The following is a 24,002-nucleotide window of genomic DNA, read 5'->3' as shown; positions in this document are numbered from 1 at the left end:
ATGAAACATTTTTAATTAATTGAATGATAAGATTTTCTCACCTATCGCAGCACTTGCATAAGAAAGCAGAGAATCTACAATTATTATTTAGATGACAAAATCCAAAATGCTTTCAAAGTGATGGATCATAGGCACCAACTTTGAAAGTGAAATTCCCCCTCTAATTTGTTCCATTTTAAAAGATTCATCTGTTTTTACTTCATGATGATGATTATAATATATCTTAAAGTTGAGGTCCAACATCAAAATTGAAGACACTTGTTTAAAAATGCTAAAATATGATAGCACTATAGTAAGTAATATTAATTGCAAAGCTAGAAAGCTAATTTTGGATATGTATTATTTAGTTTTTAATTTTTATAATTAAAATATGTTAAATTTAATATTAAATTAATTTTTGATATCCTTCAACTTATGTATTTAAAAATACGTTTTTTAACAATAATTTTAGCAATAATGCTAAATAAACTCCGAATGTATTAGGTCCTTTTACCCAAAATTTTGTTAAAAGTAAACTATTGTGTTAATATTAATTGAAAAAAAATATAAAACTAATATGAATTTTTGTATATTTAGAACTATTATTTATATTACTAATTTTTAATATAATCACATATTTTTAATACCAACTATATTAAGTATTTTATAATTTAAATATCTACCTTATTTGTAGAAGAAAAATAATCCACACACTTGTTTAGTTAGAAAGTTGATTACTGTAACTTTTTTTCTCTTTCTTTATTCATTTATTTAAGTGCATTTCTATGTTTATTTTATAAAGTGATTTTTAACATATACATAGGGTTTTATAAGTTATCCATTATAGTCAGTGGATATAGCCTTTCGTGGATTGATTCACACGGATAATTCATTTTAAGTTTCAATACGGATGATCCATTTTAATTTTCAATATTAACAGTCAAAAATTTTAAAGTAAAAAAGTGTAAATTCTGAAAAAAAAAGTGATTTTTTTTAAAATTTTTTTAACTCTCAGTGAAAATTTTAAAAAAATCTCATAATTTTAAAAGTAACTCGTAATAACATTTATATTAAAAAAATAATGATAACAAAATAATAAAAATAAATTGAGATCAACAATGTGCAAAATATGAAGAAAAAAAAAATGCAAGCTTAGCTTGAATAACATCTGTTGGATCCACAGATCTGTATAGTGGAAACAGGATGCTGCACAGTGCACACTTGCACTTTAAAGCACCTTTTTCAAGTGAATCTAATAATGGAATGTAGACATTGCAACTATGCTATTAGAGCCTTTTGAGTTCTACTAAAAATTTAATTTAGCAAACAACTTGTACATATCAAATCTTTAATTGTCAGTGCAAAATATTTCTCAAAAGAATATTAATAATGTGATGCAGGTTAGAATTGCAAGAAATTTTAATTTTTTCTATTCGTCTGATGGTTATGAATATCTGCTCCAAATTCTAAAAGAGGCACTCCAAAGATGAAAAAAGACCACATTAATAAGAAACATAAGTTCCTTAAATTAATTTGCTATCTCCATATAAATTTTTCTGATTAGCTCAATGGATATTCAAAAACCATTTTCCTCCAAAACTTTCTATAATACAGAGAAAAAGAAAAAGAAAAAAGAAATATATAGAATAAACTCATCAATTTTAAGCTCTATATATATATATACACAAAAGCTGCTGGGTCAAAATCAGAAAAATGTACATGATCTGTTGACTGTAGAAATAAAGTTCCACTTTCTGTAGTGAAGGTGTCATAAGAAAATTTGACTGACCATTCTTGTAAAGCTGGACAACGAGCTTTCCTGACAGCCACTTAGCTTCTTTTGTTTTTCCCCAAGGAGATCGACTGCTGTTCTAGGAAAGTGTCTTCATGAAAATTTCAGGTTGAAAATTTTTTCCTCACAATCAGAGAATCAAGATTAAAATTGACCGTGCAATGAAAAACAAATATCTAGTAGGTGCTAAAGCAATCACGAAGAGTCATCAAGGAACGGAGGGTTTGGACGCATCTGCTGCTTCCTTGGCGCTCTTAATCACCATATCATAATTGATAGAAGCCAGCTGAGACAAGTTCTGAGAACATAGGAAGCAAAATTTTTAATTGGAATGCAACATTAGAACTTTTATGCCCCAAATAACTAAAATTCTTTCCATTATGACATTACGTGATACTAACTTCCATGAGAAGTGAAAAATTCAGTAGCTCAAAATCACTGATAGAATTAATAGTTAATAGAAAAACCTTAATAGATATATCATGCTATCATAGGCTCGTTCAAGAAGCTAAGTAAACAAAAACAGGACTAATATCTAACTTGTCAGGTCTCAGTCTCACCTTAAATGAAAAATTACTGAACGAATACTTCACAGCAAGTGTGGGAGCATTGAAATCTGCCAAACTACCACATTCATCCCCCTGATATAATACAAATCACAAATAAATGAAAAATGATTGGCGTCCAATTAACAGTGGAACATTTCTTAAAGGAATTTAGGCTTCAGTTACTAATTAGATATTTCAAATTTAACAATACGACAACCACTCCTTTAACAATTAAAAAGAATTGAATGTAAGATGCCTATTCCACTTAATTCCATTCTCTTGCCATTACGGCAAGACATGGCTGGCTTCTATTATCTCCAAATGATTTAATTTAGATTGCTGTCTGAATGAGAAACTTAACCTTCCAAACTTAAGTCCATTCGACTCATACTGAAATGAAATCTTTTTGGAAACAAATGAATAGAAGCCTAATTCCAAAATCATTCTCGCTATATGTTATCATTGGCAGTGGATGATATCAAACACATGGTTCAATTGATTGAGAGTTGCATGTGCATTGCAGTTAGATTATTTAATAACCAATATCTACTTACATCCTCATCATGGCTATTGCTGAATGACCCCGTGCTGCATGAGTCAGTTAATTCATCAAAGTCACTGCCTCCCTGAAAATTTTCACCCTCTGGATTCCATATGTATCGGCTCATAAAATAACTTGTATCTTGTGCCTCTGCTGATGGTATGAACATAGCCTGCAACCAATAGGAGAACTTAATGAATGTTCCAAGAATGGTAATATTTCCAAAGAAACTAAGTAGTTATCCATTTTGACAACCTTTTGCCTTGCAAGTGTGTCCCAGTTAATGTCACCAAAGAAAGGGTGTTGCTTCACCTGTATCAAAATTTAGCTGCTTAATTTTCAAATTCTTGCTACTTATACTATCGTATCAATGACCATCAGGAGTTTACCTCTTTGGCTCCTGTTGCTCCAAGCCTTTGAACAGGATTTTCAGTCAAAAACCTGAAAATGGATAAATCCTGAAACTGTTTAATGACCCTGTTTGTGCCTTTGAATTTCTAATCCACCGTTTCATTATTTTTTCAGAAGGTAAATTGGAGGTCATGTGAATTGTTAATTCTAAGAAGAATATATGATTAGCTTTGCTGGCAGCCATAATCTACTTTGCTAATGGTGCAAGAAGAATATATGACTAGCTTTGCTTGCAGCGTTGTAGTGTATTGGATCTTTTTACTTTAATTGGAGATCGTGTGAACTGTTAATTCTAAGAAGAAGTTAGCATTTAATCTTCTTAATTTTGTATTTGGAGTTCAAGTTCTAGTTGAAAAGAATACTAGATTTAATTTTACCTATATTCACTTCTATGGGATTTTGTGATTCAATCTTACCACTAGGTGTGATTAATTCCTAGAAAGCAGGAAGGTAAAGTTTAGAATCTTCTGTTTTGAATTGATTTCACAAATAATTCCATGCAAAGAAAGATTTGATCAATACTTCATCAAATCCTGAGAATCATTCATCGAAACCTAGTTTGTTTTACTGTAAAATAGCTTCACACGTCATTGTTCAACCGCTCTGCTCAAGGCAAACCAGCAACCATAAACAGTCCCAGTCCTTGATTTCCTCGCCTTATTTTGATTCCCAGCAATAGCATACACCTTTTCAAACCATAAGTATTTCGCACTAATTTCTATCCTTACAGCCATCATACCAATTTTAATGCTACACCACCACAGTTATGATAAAATATAATCCTAGAATTTTTAAAGATCCAAAAGAAATCTGGATAAATGAGCCACAGATGGTAATGAAGATAGCAGTGGAAACTATACATCCTGGAAATCCACATTTCTTACCCGTCGATCAAATCATAGGCTTCACAACTCATCTCCTCAGGTACCCTGGGCCAAGGTATGTCTCTATTCATTATATTGTCAAAAATTTGCTGCAATAAATAGGACGATTAGTCAGCATCAAGCTGCATGAAACAACATATTATTTAAAAACTAAAAAATCAGCATCAAGCTGCATGAAACAACATATTATTTAAAAACTAAAAAAATTAACATTCTTCTATTTGAAGTTCAAGGAATTCAGTATGAATAAACAGAGGAAATAGTAGAAGACTCTTAGATTTCAGTGCCACATGCAACAAGTTACACATTCCAGGACTTTGACTTCCAGCAGAATAAATTCATTTCAAAACGTGACTTATGCCAGAGTGCATTTTCATGGTGGTAAGCACTTTGTAAGCACTTTGGTCCAGTCCATAACGACATGGAAGGCAACATGGTGCAATATAAGTTAAGCAAGCAACTCTAAAATTACAGTAGTGTTTAATATCTGTGCATGGTAAACAAAAGTGTAATGAACGAATCCCTCTCTTTCCTCCTACCCCAAAACTGTTCAAGAGTTGAGGGTGGCATCTGAAGATGACCTACCTGTGGAGTTTCTGCATTGAAAGGTGGAATCCCAACAAGCAGCTCAAAAAGAATAACGCCCACCGACCACCAATCAGCAGTTGCACCTAAAAGGAGAATAATGTGGGAAGACAAAACAATAGAAAAACCAAAGAGCAGTATATTCACTATCTAATTGCAAAAAAGTCACAAACCATGTCCCATGCCAAGAAGTATCTCAGGTGCCAAATAATCAGGAGTCCCAACAACTGAATGCTTTTGCCGCTGTTCTCTTTCTGATGAATTTTGGTTTTTGGTTTCATCGTCATCAAGAAAAGCAGAAGTATTAAATGATGGGCCAGATAAGTCCTCCGTGCTGTTGATAAGTCCAACCTTCGAGAGCCCAAAATCTGTCAACTGTAACATAAGGGATTAGAGATTTTTGAAAAGTGACAAGAGGCATCGTCACGGCGAGTTCAACAAAAATGTCTAAAAATTGTTGGAGACCTTGAAAGCATTAGAAAATGTCTCAAATAGTTTAAACAGCTCCAGATGCAGTCCTCATACAAACACGATTAACATTGTTTCCAAAATGGGGAAAAATTCTTTTTATGTTTTTCTAAATTTTCAGAACCTTTTAAAAAAAGAACTAACGCTTGCTTTCTTTTTGGCTAAAAATTCACAAAGAATGAAAACTACGAAATATCAACCTTGATGTGACCATCTTGACCAATCAACAAGTTGTCTGGCTTCAAGTCTCTATGAATGACATTTAAAGAGTGCAAATACTCCAAAGCAAGAACCTGGGGAGAATAAAACCAAACTATTTGTACCCTTGGTGAGAAAAATTGATAATTTGACATGGGCACAGGCAAACCCAGGGGAAGTCGAGTATAATAATAAGTTCTTACAACTTCTGCAATATATATACGGGCCATGTCTTCATCCAAGCAGCCCAAGTTTCTCAATAATGAGTATAGATCTCCACCATTTAGATACTCCATCACCAGGTAAAGATTTTCCCTACAAGTGAAGGAGTAGAAAAACCGTACCTGTTCGTCATTAATCATATAGACATTAGAATAAAATTTTATGTTTTTAGCATATAATGCACCCCCCCCCCTTTCTAGAATGCTTATGAATTACAAAACCTGCTCACCACAAAAGGATTTCGAACTGATATAAGTATGTTACGCTCTGCCAAAATACTTTCAACTGCATTTTTACGGATCATATCGGCCTTCTTTAAAACCTGAAGAAATTTTTTTGAAATTAAAACTTAAGAAAGTAAAGGAAGAAAAAAACAAAGAAAGCCCACCTCCAACAAGCATTTCATGCTTCAAACTGCAAAAAAACCCTATGGAGTCACGTTGGCATACGTGTTGATATCAACAATAGTATAAGAATATTGGAGTAATAAATCAGACTCATTTTATAAACACTTGTAACCCAACTTCATAATAATATATTATTTATTTGGCATGAATCAGAATTTGAAATATTATAAGAGAAGATGTGGAAATGCAAATCCATGGTTGCATGTCCACCAACATTATCGAATAAAAAAAAACATCCATAGGCTGTTTAGATTCTGACCTTTATAGCAAACAAATCACCGGTTGCTCTTTTTCTGGCAAGGAAAACCCGTCCAAATGCCCCTCTGCTGATTGGTTTTATTATTTCAAAATCTTCAATAGAAGTTCTATCCTTAGAATATGGATTCATAGGGCTCGCACGCAGACTTTGAACCCCATCATCTTCCACAGAACTCTCTTCATCAGCCATATGATTTGATGAGTCAAAATTTTCATCATCTATCTGTGCACAAAGATGCACATATTTCTCCCTATAGATTTCAAAAAAAGAATCATGAAGATAAAATAAGAGAGTTATGGCATATTTAGCAGAAACACGATTACCTTTATTACAAGATATTAATAATATACAATTTCTAAATGATTTTATTATTAATATATAGTTATGATTGTAATTTTTATTCATAGTTTATATCTATAGTTGAGATAAACAAATAACCAAGATCAAATATCAGTTTGGCTGCATTTGGTTTTTAGCCTATTTAGCTCGATTAACAGAATGCTCATTTATTTTCATATAAATGACCTTCTCAGGGGGGAAAGTTAAGGATGGAAAGAATGCAGCAGCATCTATAGTCAGTAGAATCTACTCACTGTAACAATTTCTCTATGCGCCTTCCAAAAGTCTCCACAATGAGGGCATCCACCTTTCTATCCTGGATGGCATATTTCAGGTCATCCAAGCGGTCAAGCATAGACTCCAATGAACTGTAGTCACTGTCATTTACATTTGCAACACAACGGGCTATAGCCAGTAGCTTGGTTATCTGCCATGCAATGTAAAGTTCAGAAACTGGAAACATATATGAGCTGACATTAATTAGGAATATAATTAGTCAAATAGTAAGATCATGGAATCGCCCATACAGAAAGTCAACTAATATATCAAGGAACTGATAATGAAGTTCAAAACTCAAAAGAAAGCTTTAATACTGATTCATAAATGTTTCATTTGCCAGGAACTAAAACAAAGTGTACGTTGAACCAGCTGGTTAATAGCCCCAAAAAATCATTAAAAATTGTATAATATTGATATGCACGTACGTGGATGAGTTCTCAGAAAGAGTCAATGCGAAACCTAGGTAGACATTTAGCATAATAATTTACCTTAAAAACGTACCTGCTGGTTATTCTCAAGTTCAGTCATTGTCCTCCGTCTGCTCAGTAACAATTCAATCTGGCTGGTCCTTGGAGTTAATAATGGTGACCGTGGCGTCAAGCTTCCCGCTGATGAAGTTTTTGTGTCTAAATCAGCTGTCAAAGGGGAACGTGCTTCATATGAAATTTCTGATAAAACATTCAGTTCTTCCATGATCAAAGCATTATCAGGTTCATGCATGACATCAAGCGTGTCTTCAGAGCATTGACGAGAATATCTGTTTTCTTTTGGTGATAACTCATCTATGTCCTCGTGCATACCTAACCTTGACAATTTTACAGCCCCAGGACTCCTTGTTGGTGTATCAGAGCTTTTTGGTGCCCATGATTCCAGTATCTTATCAAGTGTCTCTGCAACTCTTTCAAGTCGTTCATTTATAGTTAAGCCTTTCAAGTCACATCGATCAGCAATTGTACATATCATAGAGTGCTCTTCTACATGTACTATTGGTATTTCGACCTCACAAATACGACATATCATTGAATTATCGAATGCAACGTTATGGTGCTCCCCCCAAAATCCCCAAGAAACTTTTGACATTTTTGCTGATGCAGCAAGCTCTGGAGTTCCAAGATTTTGAGAATTGTCATCCCCAACAGTTCTTGTTTCGTCTTTAATATGTAGCCGTTCTGATTTATCCTCGGTAGGTGTATCGATGGAGCCAAAGCCCTTCTGATTTTTCCCGGCAGCTGATGGGAATTTCTTCCAAGATGACATCCTGTAGCTGCTTGTGGTTGAGTCAACACTTTTTGCAGTGCTAACTTCCACAGTTTGTTCTTCTTGTAAAACCAGAGGTTCTTGTTCTTGACCATGGGACTTCTTTCTCTGTTTCTCACTCGCCAACTTTCCACCCACCAATGCACCGCTAAAATCCTGTGTTGCAATTTCCAAAATTTGCTCTGGATAAACTCCAACGTCACTGAGTTGATGGAGTCCCAAAATGTGATCATCCTTATAACCACTCTCCTTCTGAAACTGCAGAAGCCTAGTGCATCGGGTGAGGATAAAGAGAAGGCGAGTATGCGCTTGTTTGAGGATCCCCATTGGTAGCTCGTGACGCTTATCATCTAGATTCTGGACAATGGCCTCGCAGTTAATCCAGAATTCGTTAGGTGGCATTCTTGAACATTGCCGAGCTACAATCAATAAATCCTCCAATCTTTCTCTCCATTCAGGATGAGAGTCCGAGGTCTTATCAAGTATGCTCACCAAATCCCCGGCAAATATGCCTAAATCAGAATCAACTTCTTCCTTTAACTTGTCGAATTTTGCCCTGATTGCCACCATAACTTCCTAAGACATTACTCGAATAGAATATAATTGAACAACCCGTTAGAAGCACAGAAGGACCAAAGATTAACAGATATATTAAAAAGGAAAAAAGCCAAGAGGGGGGGGGGGGAGGGGGGGAAGAAGAGGCAAACAGTAACCAGAACAGAGAGCATTATGAGCATACCTCCATATGCCCGAATGCCCGAGACCTCCAAACAGGAAAAGGGCGGACTCCTTTAGAATTGAGCTCGTGCGAGAAGCTCTTGACATCTGGGGCCTTCTTCTTCCGACCACTCGTAACACGCAGTATTGCCTGGAAACGTGGAGATTGCAATTCCTTGGCAAAAGCTGCATGGTTACTCTGCAACACCCACCCAAACAAAACAATCATGCAGCTGAGCTACGTACACCAATGAATGCATGTCAATTTCTCACACAAATCGAAACAAAAGTAACAAAATTTTATTTACCTCCAACGCTGGAACGGGTGATGGATATTTTAATGATTTGGATTGATTCCATCCAACCTTTTTTCCTGAAAAGGAAAACAAATTGCAATAATTTCATATCCTTACAAAACTAGGAAGAATCTCACTACAATTTTAATCCATTTGTAAATCGCCATTAAATAATAAAAGAATCCCAAAATTGAAAACCTTCAACAAAACCCAAAAAGAAAAAGTTTCATTAATCCAACCGACACCTTGGTCCATGGACGACACACTATGAAGAGGAAGGGCCCACTTAAGCTTCGTCGACTCAATAAAAGCACCTGCATGATCCTCCTTATTTACAGTGCTGTTGTTATTATTGCGGAGATTGGAAAGCCTGCCTGCAGTGGAAGAAAACCTAAGAGGCGAAGGAGCCGGAGCAGACTGCGTCTTGATGTGGTTGAGTCCGAGCGAGGAAGCGAGAATAACCGGCGAATTCTTGCCTTCTTTTGGGAAATCAGAAAGTTCATCATCTTCCTTCTCATCTTCAGTATCATCAAAAGGAGAAGATTCTGCATTTTCGCGGAAATGCGTCCGGCGAATAGGAATGGGAGGGATTTTTCGGAGCTTGTAACTGGTTGGTGTGGACGTCGAAGATGACGACGTCGTTTCGGGAGGATCTTGGTTGTCGGGGATTTTGGGAGATGCAGATGTCGACATGGAAAAGGAGTGTTAGGTGGTCGTTGATAATTTCCTTCATGGCATTGCAAGTGTTTACTGTTTACGGATTACCTCTCAGAGAGATAGAGAAGAGAAGAGATAGAAAAGCTGGAAGAGAGAGAAATGGAAGATAGAAACTAGAGAAGGAGGTTTTCGCGGGAATTGGAGCGGTTTAGGCTGACACGATAACTAACGGAGAATTTTCGTTCTTGTCTCCTGAATCCTTCCATTCTGCTCTTTCTCCTCCTCCTCCAACTTTTTTTCTTTTTTAAAACTTTATTTTAAAATAGCTTGCCGCCAACTCTCAACAAAATAAATAATACATAGACTAATTTTGTGAAATGCTGATCACAGATATTTTGGAAATATTATTTTGTAAAAAGACGTACATGAATTTTTATCTTGTTATTTTTTTTATTTCATATTCTTTGAATATATTATTTTTATTTAATGTAATTAAAAATAAATAACATATCTTGTATGATTATGTTGATTTTAACAACCGGTGAAATTTGAATACTATTTATATACTTATTAATTCTTCAGCAGTATTGCTATTTTTAGTAATTAGAACTGTATTTTGTCTGAAGATATAGTTATTAAAAATACTATTCATTCTAAATTGAATTTAAATGTTCAGCGAATTATTTGCATAATAGATATAACTTAAATATTGAGTAAGATACAGTAATTTAACATTATTCAAATATATTTATTGTTGGGTCTCTAAATGTTGAGAGTGATCTAAAACATAATCATTGACATTCGAGAGGTTTTGTTATACCTATAAGATTTTAATATGGACATTAAAGTTGATTGTAAAGTGGAGGTGGATGCTGTAAATTCTGCAATATCAAAGTTTACTAAAGCTTATTCAGATTGTAAACCTTTGTTTGTATAAGTAACCAATTGGGCATTGACTTAAGTTGTATTGTCTTTTAGTTGAACATTGACTATAAGTCGAAGACAAATCAATTTAGTGGCTATTCCTTTATATTTTACATGCTAGTCTCCTTACTTGATTGAGCACTGGAACTCAATATTTTAATCTTCTTTCTTCTCACTTGGATTAATTGAATCTAACTTATTATGTTTTTATTAGGTTTTAATAAAATAATTTTGAGTTCAAAAAACTATTTTTAATTTTATATTATATATTGTATTATAAAATTAATTTTAATATTTTATTAAATAATTATTATATTAAAAAGTAAATTTTACTTTAGAATTACTATAAAAACTTCAACAAATAACTTTGGCGTTGGCAAAAGTGGACATGAACGGGCGGCATCTTTAAACGGCAACCGTTTTTATTGAAATTCCTAGCAAAACGCAGGGGGCCTCCAAGTTCTCGCATTGTCGATTGAACTGTGCCTGAAGGCCGCTTTTTGGACATCGAAACTCAAATAGCCAGCGGCGGCGCCTCACCACCACCACCACCATGTCTACCCTAATCCGCAGGGCTGCTGAGAAACTCCGTCCCAAATATGTTCCTAAACTATGCAATTTGGATCTCCCTAAAACCCGACAGTTTAGCACCCGGGCAGTACCTCCATTAGATGGAGCCAGCACCGGTCTCTACGGATTCGACCACTTAAAAACTCCCAAAGGCTTTCAACGGTTCGTCGACGAAGCCATCGAGAGGTAACATCATCAGTTCACTCAATTTTATACATTGCCTGACCTAGAAGCTAAAAAAGAAAAAGAAAAGCTGCGGTTCTGAAATTATTCATATATTTTATTTTTTCCTTTCGCATTTCTGGTTGATTAGAAAATGTTGCGAAATTGAAGGAAATTAAAAATTTTAACTTCAGTCGTTTTTGTTTTGTAAAAATTTTTCGAGTTTAACTGCAAATTTTTATTGGCGTGGATGACTTCATTTTGATACTTATTTTAATAAATGCTATTTCGCAACAGGAAACATAACGCTGAAGTACATCTTAAGCATTGTTTCGATCAATTTCATTTGGTTAGCTAAGGTTTATACAGTTGTAGTTTTGTTTCTGTTGCAGCTGTTTAAATTTTGCGACTCAAATTCGTGTTTGTTAGGTCTGGGGAATTGGTCAATCGTATTTCTATGATGCCTTCATCAGCGGAAATTATCCAAGCCATGGATGAGATTTCGGACACAGTAAGTTGGTTTGCTTATTTTTGCTTCTGTTTAGGATTATCTAATTAATTTCATGTGTTTTGACTTTGACTCCTTGTTTGAAATTTAAAATTTTGTTAGAATTTAATTCAATTGATGTTATTTCTATCATTTTTCTTGGTTGGAAATGAAAGAATTAAATTATTTTAACTTTTAAAAAAAAAATCATTTTAAGAGATAGAAATCATGCAAAAAAAAAAACAATGTGAGTGCATGAGAATTAAATTAATTTCTTTTTATTTAAAAAAATTCATTTGTTTTCTTGGATATGATCTATTCCAAATGAAGCTCGAGTATTTTTAATGTTTGATTTGACAGGTTTGCTCTGTTGTTGATTCTGCAGAACTTTGCAGACATACTCATCCAGACAGGTCTTCTTTTCCCTGCCAAGAATTAATTCTTATTTGGCTCATATTTAGTTGCATTTCTTCATACTCTGGTATCTATTATGATGCTTATCAGGGAATTTGTTGAGGAGGCTAACATGGCATCAATGAGGATCAATGAATACCTACATGTGAGGTGACCATTGGTCTATTTGGTTTATTGCCTAAGCACTGGCCCATGTAATTGAATTAGTTGCTCATATCGATAAATTTCATTAGATATCTCATGTAACCAATTTGGTGTCTTTCCTTGTTGGTGCTCAGTATCTTAATACAAATCATACTTTATATGCTGCCGTGAAAAGAGCAGAGAAAGATGGGCATTTGCTTACAAAGGAGGCTCATAGGGCTGCACACAACCTACGCATTGATTTTGAAAAGGGTGGAATTCATCTACCTTCTGGTACACTTCCTTCCCTTATTGGCTATATATTATCTGCCACAATACAATTTTCCTCTTATAGGAAATTTCTATACCAATTTCCATTTGATTTAATTATTTTTATATTCATTTGTTTTTTGCAGAGAAATTAGATAGAGTGAATCAGTTAAGCATGAACATTTTTCAACTCTCTAGGCAGTAAGCATGATATCATTTCTCTTGATGCCTTATTTGCTCTTTTGTATCCTTGTGACATAATCTTGGTGTTACTTTTAAGTTATTTGATTATCCATCCTAATTTATATTTATGGTGCTTGTTGGTAAGGTTTGGTGAAAATATAAGTACTGATCCAGGTCATGTGGATATATATCCGGTGTCCCGGATACCAAAACAGATACACCATCTTCTTACTCCCATTCATCGCTTCACATCTGGAACTTCTGGAGGATCAACAGGATCATGGGGTAACATGAAAGAAAAAGGATTTCGGATAATAACAGAGCCACGAACTCTAGTTTCAGTTCTGCATTGCGCAGCAGATGAGGAGGTAGCTTTCAGTTTATTTACTGCAAATATCTATGGTATTCTTGCCTCTGCCTTTTTGAAGGAGGTTGAATTTCCTTATGTCAGCTCTAGCTGCTAGTTCTCTTCTTTTTGCTATTATAAATTTAGTTGTTATTTTTTAGTGAGTTGCACAATTAACTTGCTAGCGTTGGAATGTAGGGGCGAAGTCTATGTTCACTTGCTCACGTACATATGCACATTTTCTCCTTGCTGTCATCTGGACTAAAGTTTTGTTGCCCATGTTTCAGGTTAGGAAGATGGCATATATTCAAGGGAACTCTGTCCCACGTGCAAACCTCAAAGTTCTTGATGAGCTTATTGCTGCTCGCCATGAGCTTGCTCAGGTTGTTTATCATATCAAGTGTTTGGGAATCGTTTTTCACACATTCAGGCAGTCTGATTGTACTTCATGATGTTTTGACATTATAAACCATCAGAACATTGGGTTTTTGCCATGATATCTAACTGAATGATGTAGATTTACCTTCTTGGGAAAGTCCCTTGAAAATTTTCAGGGAGCAAGTTAGGTCTTTCTTGCTCATTTTGAGCCATAAACAAGCTATGATATGAAGACTTTTCATTATGGGAAAGAAGAATGATGTCCAGGCTATTTTGTCTTTGCTCAAATTGCATTTCATTATCTACTAAAGATATAGTAGTTGTTCAGTAACTCATTAAAACGTCTAATTTCTTATAATCATAATTGGTATGTAATAATTATCTATTATTCAAGGTTCCATACTGTATATAATAGTGTATTTGCTTCCCATATTGCAGATAATGGGTTATAGATCTTATGCTGAATTTACGGTGAAACAAAACTTGGCTTCGTCACCAGAAGTTGTGATGTCTTTTCTCTGTGAAATGAGTGAGATGATCAGGCCAAAAGCTGATCAGGTAGTGTTGTCTTTATGGACTTACTTGTGAGCACAAACAATACCTACTTTATTATCTTGGATTGTGATACAGTTTTTTGCACTTCAACGAGCACTTTATTTCCTTGTAGGAGTTTGAGACAATAAGAAATTTTAAGAGAGAGAAATGTGGTCAAATATGTATTGATCTAGAGCCATGGGATGAGGCATACTATACAGGGATGATGAAGTCTTGCGATCATAATTTAGACTCTTCAGTAGGTTTTACGTTTCTGTCTGTTCATTTCATTTTTTATTTGTGTATTTCCTTCTAGTTTCTTGAACCTTAACTATTTTCACTTTTATATTTGGGAGAAGGATTAATTCTCTGACTCCTTTTTTTTTTCATCTTTTCTCTTTCCTTTCATCATTTGAAATCGAAGTGTTTTTTTTTTTTCTGAACTTTTCCATCTTTGGGTACAGATAGTAGCATCATATTTTCCTCTACGACAGTGTATTGAAGGTTTAAAAGTACTAGTGAAGTCATTATTTGGTGCAACATTTCATAATGTTCCAATGGCACCAGGTGAATCATGGCACCCGGAGGTTCTTAAAATGTCTCTTCATCATCCTGAAGAGGTATGTATTGTGACCCTTGTTATTGTCTATATTTCTAACGACCTCAACAATTCTGTAGTTATTTAGATAATTCACTGCATTGTTTATTTAGTGGGCCATGTACAATTTTCCTTCCACATTTCCCTTCTCCCCACTTTCCCCCTCAGAAAGAAGCTGCCTCCCCCTTTCTGTTTACTCCTATTTCTCTCACTTCCTAAACATGGCCTTTTGTTAAATTAAGTTCCATATACATCTTTATCATGGATGCATAAAAGGACATGAGAACCATTTAATTACTTGTATAATTGTTACGGAACCAGTTGCTGTTATGGTAATGGGCATGTGGATGATGCTACAGAGTAAAGAACTTGAAGCAAACATAACATGCAAGTATATTCTTAAAATATCTATCATTAACTCATCAGCAATAGAGCATTGTTTGTGAATCTATACCACCAATAAATAGGAAACTTGAAGCAAAGGAATTGACGTTGGAGGACCAAGAAAAGATTTCTGCTTTGCTTATTAAGATTAATTGATTCTGCCTAGTAAGGTTTGAGCATCTTCAGATTATTTATAAATTTAGATGGTGCCATCAATTCCAGCAGTCTGCATCATGATTTAAAAGTTCATTAGTTATTATCTCAAAATTCTCAAACTTGTTTTATGTAGTTTTCTTTTTATGTTGCTAATACCTACAGATCCCCCAAGGGAACTTTCACACTGCTTAATCAGATTGAAACATTATGCTTTTTTTTCAGGGTGATTTGGGATATCTATACCTGGATTTGTACTCCAGGAAGGGCAAATATCCAGGTTGTGCTAACTTTGCAATTAAAGGAGGACGGCGGATTTCTGAAACAGAATATCAGCTTCCTGTATGCTAGTAGATATTATCACTTTTCTCAAAGTTTTTGTTACACATTCTGTTTCTCTAAATCTTACATAACAGTATCTATACTTGTTGCCTGTATTATTTCTGATTTTAGTTGGAAAATGCTACATCAGTACATAAATAAGAATGTGCTGTAGGTAGTGATTGAATTATTACAATTAAAGGGAAAATGTAAAACTTCTTTGGGTCTTGCTAAATGGGAATGTACCTTTTAAGTTCCAAAACCATCACGGTGGACCTATGACTTTTGATTTGTAGCCATTGTATTTGATTTATGCTGTTATATCTAAGCATATACAGTTAATTATTCAATTTTTGTGAAGAATTAAAGTTAGATGAATGTATATATATGAAGCATTTTATTTATTTCTTTCTTTATTTTCAAACAAAGTTGAGGCAAGGTTCTATTATTAGTTTAATAAAGGATGAATCATAAGAATGACTATCATCATGTATATCCAAACAGTTCAGTAACTTGAGTTATTTAAAGGGGGAGAGGAGAATAACTTTTTCTTTGCATTTAGAGAAGGCTTTATCACAAAATATTAGTCCTATAAAAGCTATTTCTAAGCTCTTTAGAGTAGTAACCTAGATATGATTCCAGCACTATCTTTAATGAAGTTACCACTCCTGGTATTGTATTTGATGCTTGTTCCATGGAATGAATAAAAGCTCATACTGAGCTGCTTATTGCATTCTGTTTTTCTCGGCTTAACATCTGTTATACTGCAGGTTGTGGCCCTTGTTTGCAATTTTCCAGGATCAAATAGTTCAAATCTGAGGCTTAATCACTGGGAAGTGGAAACTCTTTTTCATGAGTTTGGACATGCTCTTCATTCCTTGCTCTCAAGAACGGTATAAGAGTGTGTTACTAGCTTGTTGCAAGGGAAAAAAATTCATACGGCCTTGTTATTTATTCATAATATCTCATGATTATTCTTGTAGGATTTTCAACATTTTTCAGGTACTAGGGTGGTTCTTGACTTTGCTGAAACTCCTTCAAACCTGTTTGAGTGAGTGGCAAATTGTAATTTATACATTGTTATCTCAGCAAAATACATTGTTTTTTATTCATAATTTTTTGCTGCTAGATCAGCAAAATATTTTGCATTGCTTATGGAGATGTGTTACTGGAAATACATGTAACGCATACAAGCTTGAAAGTTAAACCATTTTGAGCCAGTAGAAGATGTCATCAAAGCATCATCAAAGTGTAGTCCCATGTAATCATTGTTTTGGATTGTGATTAGCATGTTTAATTACATAGACATGATAATCTTCTATAACTTTGTTCTCTAGCATTTTGTTAGCTTTCAGTAATTACTGCAATGAGAAGAAAATGTTAGAGAAGAAAAAATTAGAACAGAGAGAGAAGAGAAAAAGAATAAAGAGAGATAGAGAGAAAATTTAGAGAAGGAGATTCTCATTGATTAGACTCTAGAAGCTGTTTCATTTATTCTCATACACCTCTTCCCACCGTGACCAGTTACAAGTAGTAACACTCTGTAACTAATTTTCCCTTCAATTCCTGGCACACTATTGTTGACTTTTCTAACTTCTCTCGACTGTCTACTATATTGTCTCACAATTATTAAACTTTCTCCTTTGGTGCGTATAATGTATCCATTTTAAGTCTCAACTGTTTACTATATTATCTCTCAACTGTTTCTTGGATGTCTTCAAGTATTTATGCATGTACCTCACCTCTGAAAATAATTACATTCTACATGGATTTAATGGTAGTTGACCTAATGTAATCTTGGTGGTACCCTTAGGTACTATGCCTGGGATTACCGGGTCTTGAGAACATTTGCCAAGCACTATTCAACTGGTGAAATAATACCTGAGGAGTTGGTGAAGTCGATGCAAGGTGCTAGAGATATGTTTGCTGCAACTGAATTGCAACGCCAGGTTTATTTTGTAGCCCTTGAATAAACTAGCTTATGATGCATTCAAGTTTAAGCACATCGTAATATCTTATTTGGTATTCATTAGGTTTTCTATGCTTTGGTCGACCAAACTCTTTTTGGAGAACAGCAAGCCTCTTGTAGGGATACAAGTTCTATTGTTGCAGATCTTAAAACGCAGTATACCAGTTGGAAGCATGTGGAGAGTACACACTGGCAGATCAGGTTCAGTCATCTTGTAAATTATGGTGCAGGTGTGTCTTGACCATGGATCATATGATATTTCTATTTTGGTTTTGTATTTGAGTGTGCGTGCACGAGAGAGCACGTGTCTCCATATGTGGTAATCAGCCATGCAGTTATAATTTCTTGCAGAGTAATAACGGGCCCTTCCTAATAGGCTTCTTGTGCAAATTGGTTGATGTATGTAGGTTACTATAGCTACTTGTATGCTAGATGTTTTGCTGCAACCATATGGAAGAAGTTATGCCAGGAAGATCCACTTTCATCAAGCACAGGAACTTGTCTGAGAACAAAGTTATTGCAGCATGGTGGGGCCAAAGAACCCAGTGAAATGTTGAATGATCTCGTAGGAGAAGGGATTGTTAGATATTGCAACTCAGGAATAGTTCCTGACATGACGGCCTTTACGGATGAGTTGAGCCTAGTAGAAGATCAGCGTCTGCAACTCCGCTTGTAATCAACCAAATGTCAGAAGCCAATTTTAGGATAATGGCGAGATGGGTATCATTTAGGTAAATCTTGTTCTAAAAGGCCTCGTTAATATGAGGCGAGCATCATTTGCCAATACTCCCAATAACTGGGAGTGTTGTTTTAATTTAAAGCCATGGCCCACTTCAGAATCTATCCTAACCCAGGAATCGGTTACTTGTGGGCATCTGACTTGTGTATTCGTTGTAGAGAGTTAAATGCTTGAAGAGAGAGAGCTTGACTTGATCACCGTGTATTTCCTTGTGTTCTAAGTATTGAGTTAGCCCATTCGTCAGGCAGTGTGAGGAGAAAATTATTATTTAGTTTTTATATTATGAAAAAATTTTTAATTGATTTTTTAATTTTAAAAAATATATTAAAATATTTTTTAAAAAGTTTATTAATTAATTCATTGTTAAATTGTTTTATATTTAGTATATATAATTTGTAAAAATTTATTAGTTAGTTTTTTAATTTTGAAAATTTATTAATTAGTTTTTTAGAGTATTTTAAATTTTTTATAATAATTAATAATTAAAATTAATGAAGTAATTAATTAGTAAAATTTTAAAATATTAATTATATTTTAATATTTTTTTTTAATTTATTGAAGAGTAATCAGTAAATTTTTTTATAATAAAAAAAAATAAATAATAAATTTATCTTAATTTAAGTCAGAACTTTTCAATATGAAGTTTAATGACACTGCAATTGATATAAAAGAGTGTTAAAAAAGATACTAAAGTTGAGATAAAATTAAAGAGAAAACAAAAGGAAAGGTTTGCAAACTTAAAAAAAAACTAACCATAAGAACACATTAAACTAACGCTGAAATTAAAAAATTATAAATGCTCCAACTACAAATTTATCCTTCGCCGCAAGTATATTTTATTTACAGGACTGGATTTTAGCTTTTCCTTTGGTTAATTCTGTCTTCTTGTCTTTGCTAGTTGATATTTTCGCTCGTGTTTTACATATTTTATAGCGGCTACCCGCTTCTCTATAAACTATGAAATGCTCCCCGCCAGAATTTTGCTTTCTGCTGCCACTACCCATTGGCAAATGATTGGATTCACATCTTCGGGTTTTTCATCATGGGGACAGTGGCCTGAAAGTTTGACCAAATTCCATGGTTATTACTTGGCAAGAAAGATTGGTAACGACAACTTAGTGACAGGACAATAAAATTACCAGCATCAAGTTTCCTAATTGCGACTCCAGAACAATGCTCTTTGAGCATGGACACTTTGGACTTGGAATCAGATATAGGATCTTTCATTCCCTGGTAGTAAAGAAATGGAGCAACGGGAACGCTTATAAGTATGCAATTGCAACTGGATTATCAAGCAACAGAAGGAAAGGAAGAAAAACAAATAGTTTGTCGAGTTCCCCAGCATACAGAGTGAACCTGTATGATTAGAGCCTTTTCCTTGAAACCTTCCAAGAGATAATTAATGGGAAGTGAAAGGTTCAAACTGAAAATACTTTCCAGAACCACTAGTACACCTGGATCGAAGGACTGAATGCATGTTAAGATGAAGACATATTCTGATCCTAACAGATTACTATAAGGATTAAAATAAATTTTCAGTAATAAAGAGGATACAGCTCTCAGCATTTTGTTAATAAGCCAATCATCAGCTCTCTCTGTTTTCTGCAAGGTAAGAGGCTCTAAAATAAAAACCATTGACATTTAGATGCCACTTAATAACATCAAATGTAGAATCAGATAAACACTTACCGTTGGATAGTAATCCTTCATTATTGTTCTTATGTTCAACCTCAAGAAAAGCAAAAGGAGTTGAGCACCCAACCGTGCGACCACTGAAGTTTTCCTCTCCTGAAAATTAGAGAGAAATGTCTGAAGTTAACAACTAATAATGTTTGATGTGAACCTCTATCCTGAATATGAGTAACTGAAACAATGGAATAGCTCAGGTGGCAACTATGCAATAAAAACAAATCTATTAGAACAGTGTATAAGGAAATTTGTGGAAAGAGTAACTGAGCAAGGGATTCAGACTTTGGAGAATTGTAGATAACCGTATCCTGGAATAACATCCCCAGCACTGTTGATAAGGACAACTGACTTGACCAAAGCAGGCCAAAAACATGCAACAATAGATGCAAAATAGCCTGGAAACAGAAAGCAATAACTATTTTGAGTATTGAACTGGTCAATTGAGGCAAAACAATTAAATGAGACACATGATGGAACTCAGCACATACCACCAATAGAGTTCCCAACGAGATGCACTGGTTCTCCAACAACTTCAATAATAAAATCTCTGAGCAATTCAGCCCATAGAAGTTCAGTGTAGATAACATTTGGCTTTTCTGATTTGCCAAATCCCAAAATTGTGATTGCCCAAACTCGGTTTCCACCTTTAGAGATACCATGTATGTTGTCACGGTAATGCTCCAAAAATGCACCAAAACCATGAACAAGGAGAACAGCAGGACCTTCATTACCGACTACTGTATACTGAAATATGAACAATGAAGGGATCTATAATCTATTCCCGGACAAATATTTCTCCAGAATAAAACGAATAAATCTCTTTGTTCAACTTCAACAAGTTGAGAACTATAAAATAAGTTGCAGTCTGTGCAAAGGATCAGTATGGAATTGAATACTGAATGATTTGATCAGTTTTCAGTAGCAAACCTGTATTAGATAGCCATTCCATCGCCATATTCGAATAGGATATGTTCCTTCATCACTTATTTGACCTTTTAGAGCCATAAGCCAATACCACTGCCACAAAGTTCAACTGAAATCCTTCAAAACGGTTGCATAAATGACACTGGTTATGGAGGAGAGGGGGGGTGGGGGAGAGAGAGAGAGAGAGAGAGAGATCATTAAATAATATATATTAGAAACTACAAACTAGGGGAAAAAAGAGTAACAAGTCATAATTTATAAAAACAAAAAAAAAAAAACAAAATATATGTGTCATAGATATAAAGCATAGTAGCAACACCAGAATACCTCCATTGAGCACACAGCATCAGCTGCTGCAGTAACAGTGGTTGCTGAATATCCAAAGGGTGATAGAAACCCAGCATTTCGTTCCTTCTCATATTTTATTGCTTCATAATGAACTCTCCTTCTGGATATAATCCCAAGACAAATTGCAGGACCAAAGAGCGTGAAGAAAGAAGCACCATCCCTACTTTCAGCATCCCTCAACTTCTCATGTACCCTGATATGAGATCAAGCCATGAAATCATTCCAACCAATTGAATCTCAATAGTAAATTTTGTACTGTTAAAATCGTCCTCATAAGTCATTTCCAAAATACAATGCACAAAATACAAACCTACTGCAAACAGAATTTAGAGATGTAGACCAAGAATGCAGCTGCATTTCTTTTATAATACAACACCTTCCGACCAAAACCCACACATATTTATAGAGAGAGAGAGCGTGTGTACGTGATTTTGGATAAATATGAAATTTCATATCAGAAAACATAAAAGGCAAGATAAAAAAAATTGAAGAATACAAGATGGGAACCATAGAGAAGAGTAGTATGCCATCTCAGTGTCCCTTGTTCAATGTTGCGCTGCATGCAATTCATTAAGATGATTGTAATCTTCTTGAACATGGCAAGTATTTGACATTCTATATTGGTAAAAGCAAGATTGAAGACTGTTTTAGCGAACTGAGAACAAATACTTGTGGTTCATGGACAGAATGCTAGCATAAAGGCCACCAGAAAAACAATGGATAAATAAAACTGTATATTTCAGCATGATTTTAAGAAACCTTACTGTAAATGAATACAAAAAGATCACATACTGTTGCCAATCATCTCGAGCTGTTCCCTCCAAATATCTTAAGTATGCTGCCAATGCGTTCAGTATGCTATTTGTCCCCCCTCCCACAACATTTTTGTTTTGTGTGACAAAAACAGATTTATCCACTCTATTCCTCTGACTTTGCTTGAAATTCAAATTACTAATATTTGTTTCCCTCAACTTCGACAGCTTCTTCTGCAATACAGTCTCAATTGACATCCCCTTAATCAAAGTCAAGCTCTCCTTCAATTTCAGAGGATTTTCATTCATAAATTGCTTCAACTCATCCAATGTGGGCAGAGAACCTGATTCATGGTTCAAACACTATTCTACCTAAGGTTCATCAAACTTTCATATAGAAAATTTGTTGAAAACAGAAATCACTTTCTTTTTTTTTTTTTTTCAATCAAGATATTCACAGAACGAACAAGCATTAGCTAATGTTTCAATAGATTGGAAACTTACCCCATTCCAACTCCATTGTTGCACCAGGTAAGGTTGGGGGAAGAAGAGGTGAAGTTATAGGCAATTGAAGTTTCTTGAAGTCAACATATGATTCAGGTAAGTCCTTTAGATTCTACAAAACACAGTCTTAGAGATGCACAAAGTAGATGTGGTCTTAGAAAATAAGTCATGTTTGCATTAATCAGAAAATGCAGAGATGATACCTTGATATCATAAAATGGAGTCTGCCACAGCATCATCTTTGGATTCTTTTCCAAAAGAGGCAACCTTAATAAGGTCTCTTGAACAAGTGCCATTATCTTGTGCAGGTGATACTCTACCTCCTCTTCAGTATATATATGAGTAGCCTTCACCTGTTCCAATAATCCCAGTGATAAACTTAGCAAAACAAGTTTACGGGTTCTTTCGATTTCTCTTCATAGCTGAACTATAAATATCATCGAAATAAGCAAATCTAACAAGTAATAACCTCCTGTACAAGATCTCTCACAACATTCTCCGCATTCCCAAACCTGATCATCAAATTAGATCCCTGGTCCTTTAGGGACTTCCTTAAATCTTCCAGAGCAAAAAGAACAAGTTCTAGCATTTCATTAGAATAACCTACACAAATTTTCAATAGGATCACTATAACTCATTCCCAATGGAAATTTAGGCATTAACAAGAGTATCTTATATCCGAGCTGTATCAGGTTTACACTCTAATTAAGGTGAGCTCCATCTAATAATAACCTTTTGGCCACATTAGTTATTAACATGATCATGCAATTGCCATTACTTGCTCACTATATTCCCAAAACACATTCAAACTCCATAGCCAGAAATGCTTGATCAATAGATTTCGGTGTAAAAGAACCGGCCGGCCAAACTAAGAGAAGTAAAGAGAATAAAAAGTGAGCAAGTGACGAGGAAGACTCACAAGAAAGAATCCGGCGATCGAAAACATAAAGAGGAACTAAAGATGGATATTTAGAAGCTTGTACAAGGCCAGGGTGATCATCGACGCGGAGATCCTGCTTGAACCAGAGAATCGCGGAGCTACCACTGCGACGTCCAGTGGTTGTAGTCATAGGTGCTTGTGCAGAGAGAGAGCAACTGCACCGATTTCTCCGGCGACAAGCAGTGAATTTTGAAGCGCAGGCGATTGAGAGAGAGCGCGGGAAGAAGAGGAGGGCCATGGGACGAAAATTGAGAAGGATGAAAATGCTAAACACTCCATGAAACAGTGAAGATATAGAGATAGGGAGGGGGATTTTAGAGTTAAGAGGAGGCAACGTTTGGCATGGATTGCCTGAAGAGAAATCTGGAATTGTGGAGGAGAAAAAACGAAGCGATTTTGTTGAGGAGAGGAACGCGTTTATACTTCTGCTCTGTGGTTGAGCTGCGCTCTG

The 24,002-nt window shown here is 35.0% G+C and overlaps 3 protein-coding genes across 14 annotated transcripts; 1 reads left to right on the top strand and 2 right to left on the bottom strand.

Moving 5' to 3' along the window:
• Positions 1-1,621: 1,621 nt before the first annotated feature.
• Positions 1,622-10,150, bottom strand: LOC110631266 (probable serine/threonine protein kinase IRE). 3 transcript variants are annotated; one of them, XM_021779033.2, is made up of 17 exons: positions 9,428-10,144; positions 9,195-9,259; positions 8,909-9,085; positions 7,414-8,745; positions 6,888-7,060; positions 6,295-6,544; positions 5,858-5,950; positions 5,610-5,750; positions 5,409-5,501; positions 4,914-5,115; positions 4,741-4,826; positions 4,156-4,244; positions 3,250-3,301; positions 3,116-3,172; positions 2,874-3,032; positions 2,332-2,412; positions 1,622-2,069 (listed from the first exon to the last, which is right to left on the bottom strand). In XM_021779033.2, exons 1-17 carry the CDS (start codon positions 9,873-9,875, stop codon positions 1,980-1,982), a joined length of 3,588 nt encoding a protein of 1,195 aa, XP_021634725.1. In that variant the 5' UTR covers positions 9,876-10,144; the 3' UTR covers positions 1,622-1,979. The 3 variants fall into 3 exon arrangements, 2 of the variants coding, with proteins under 2 accessions (XP_021634725.1, XP_043806096.1); XR_006348421.1 differs by lacking the exons at positions 1,622-2,069; positions 2,332-2,412; positions 2,874-3,032 and having other exon boundaries at positions 4,914-5,108; positions 9,428-10,149; XM_043950161.1 differs by lacking the exons at positions 1,622-2,069; positions 2,332-2,412; positions 2,874-3,032; ... (1 more) ...; positions 3,250-3,301; positions 4,156-4,244 and having other exon boundaries at positions 4,747-5,108; positions 9,428-10,150.
• A 995-nt stretch (positions 10,151-11,145) lies between these two features.
• LOC110600246 (mitochondrial intermediate peptidase, mitochondrial) lies at positions 11,146-18,640 on the top strand. 3 transcript variants are annotated; one of them, XM_021737048.2, is made up of 17 exons: positions 11,146-11,519; positions 11,925-12,006; positions 12,343-12,395; positions 12,487-12,541; positions 12,675-12,813; positions 12,936-12,990; positions 13,118-13,340; positions 13,606-13,701; positions 14,135-14,254; positions 14,364-14,489; positions 14,695-14,850; positions 15,591-15,707; positions 16,457-16,579; positions 16,670-16,737; positions 17,500-17,635; positions 17,720-17,885; positions 18,063-18,640. In XM_021737048.2, the coding sequence occupies exons 1-17, from the start codon at positions 11,317-11,319 to the stop codon at positions 18,329-18,331; spliced, it is 2,187 nt and encodes a 728-aa protein (XP_021592740.1). In that variant the 5' UTR covers positions 11,146-11,316; the 3' UTR covers positions 18,332-18,640. The 3 variants fall into 3 exon arrangements, with proteins under 3 accessions (XP_021592740.1, XP_021592741.1, XP_021592742.1); XM_021737049.2 differs by having other exon boundaries at positions 11,378-11,519; positions 11,888-12,006; XM_021737050.2 differs by having other exon boundaries at positions 11,484-11,519; positions 12,368-12,395.
• A 511-nt stretch (positions 18,641-19,151) lies between these two features.
• On the bottom strand, positions 19,152-23,960 carry LOC110600318. 8 transcript variants are annotated; one of them, XR_006348570.1, is made up of 14 exons: positions 23,531-23,956; positions 23,081-23,214; positions 22,815-22,964; positions 22,612-22,723; positions 22,148-22,451; positions 21,335-21,548; positions 21,011-21,100; positions 20,572-20,827; positions 20,366-20,478; positions 20,084-20,182; positions 19,949-20,013; positions 19,751-19,861; positions 19,534-19,624; positions 19,152-19,450 (listed from the first exon to the last, which is right to left on the bottom strand). XR_006348570.1 is itself a non-coding variant. In XM_043950626.1 (14 exons), the coding sequence occupies exons 1-14, from the start codon at positions 23,787-23,789 to the stop codon at positions 19,350-19,352; spliced, it is 2,091 nt and encodes a 696-aa protein (XP_043806561.1). In that variant the 5' UTR covers positions 23,790-23,954; the 3' UTR covers positions 19,152-19,349. The 8 variants fall into 8 exon arrangements, 6 of the variants coding, with proteins under 6 accessions (XP_043806561.1, XP_021592836.1, XP_043806560.1 ...); XM_043950626.1 differs by having other exon boundaries at positions 19,742-19,861; positions 19,949-19,996; positions 23,531-23,954; XM_021737144.2 differs by having other exon boundaries at positions 19,949-19,996; positions 23,531-23,951.
• Positions 23,961-24,002: the final 42 nt, after the last annotated feature.

This window comes from Manihot esculenta, chromosome 14, assembly GCF_001659605.2.
Source record: "Manihot esculenta cultivar AM560-2 chromosome 14, M.esculenta_v8, whole genome shotgun sequence".
In the NCBI taxonomy this organism is placed as follows: Eukaryota; Viridiplantae; Streptophyta; class Magnoliopsida; order Malpighiales; family Euphorbiaceae; genus Manihot; species Manihot esculenta.
This window is presented reverse-complemented; position numbering and strand designations above follow the sequence as displayed.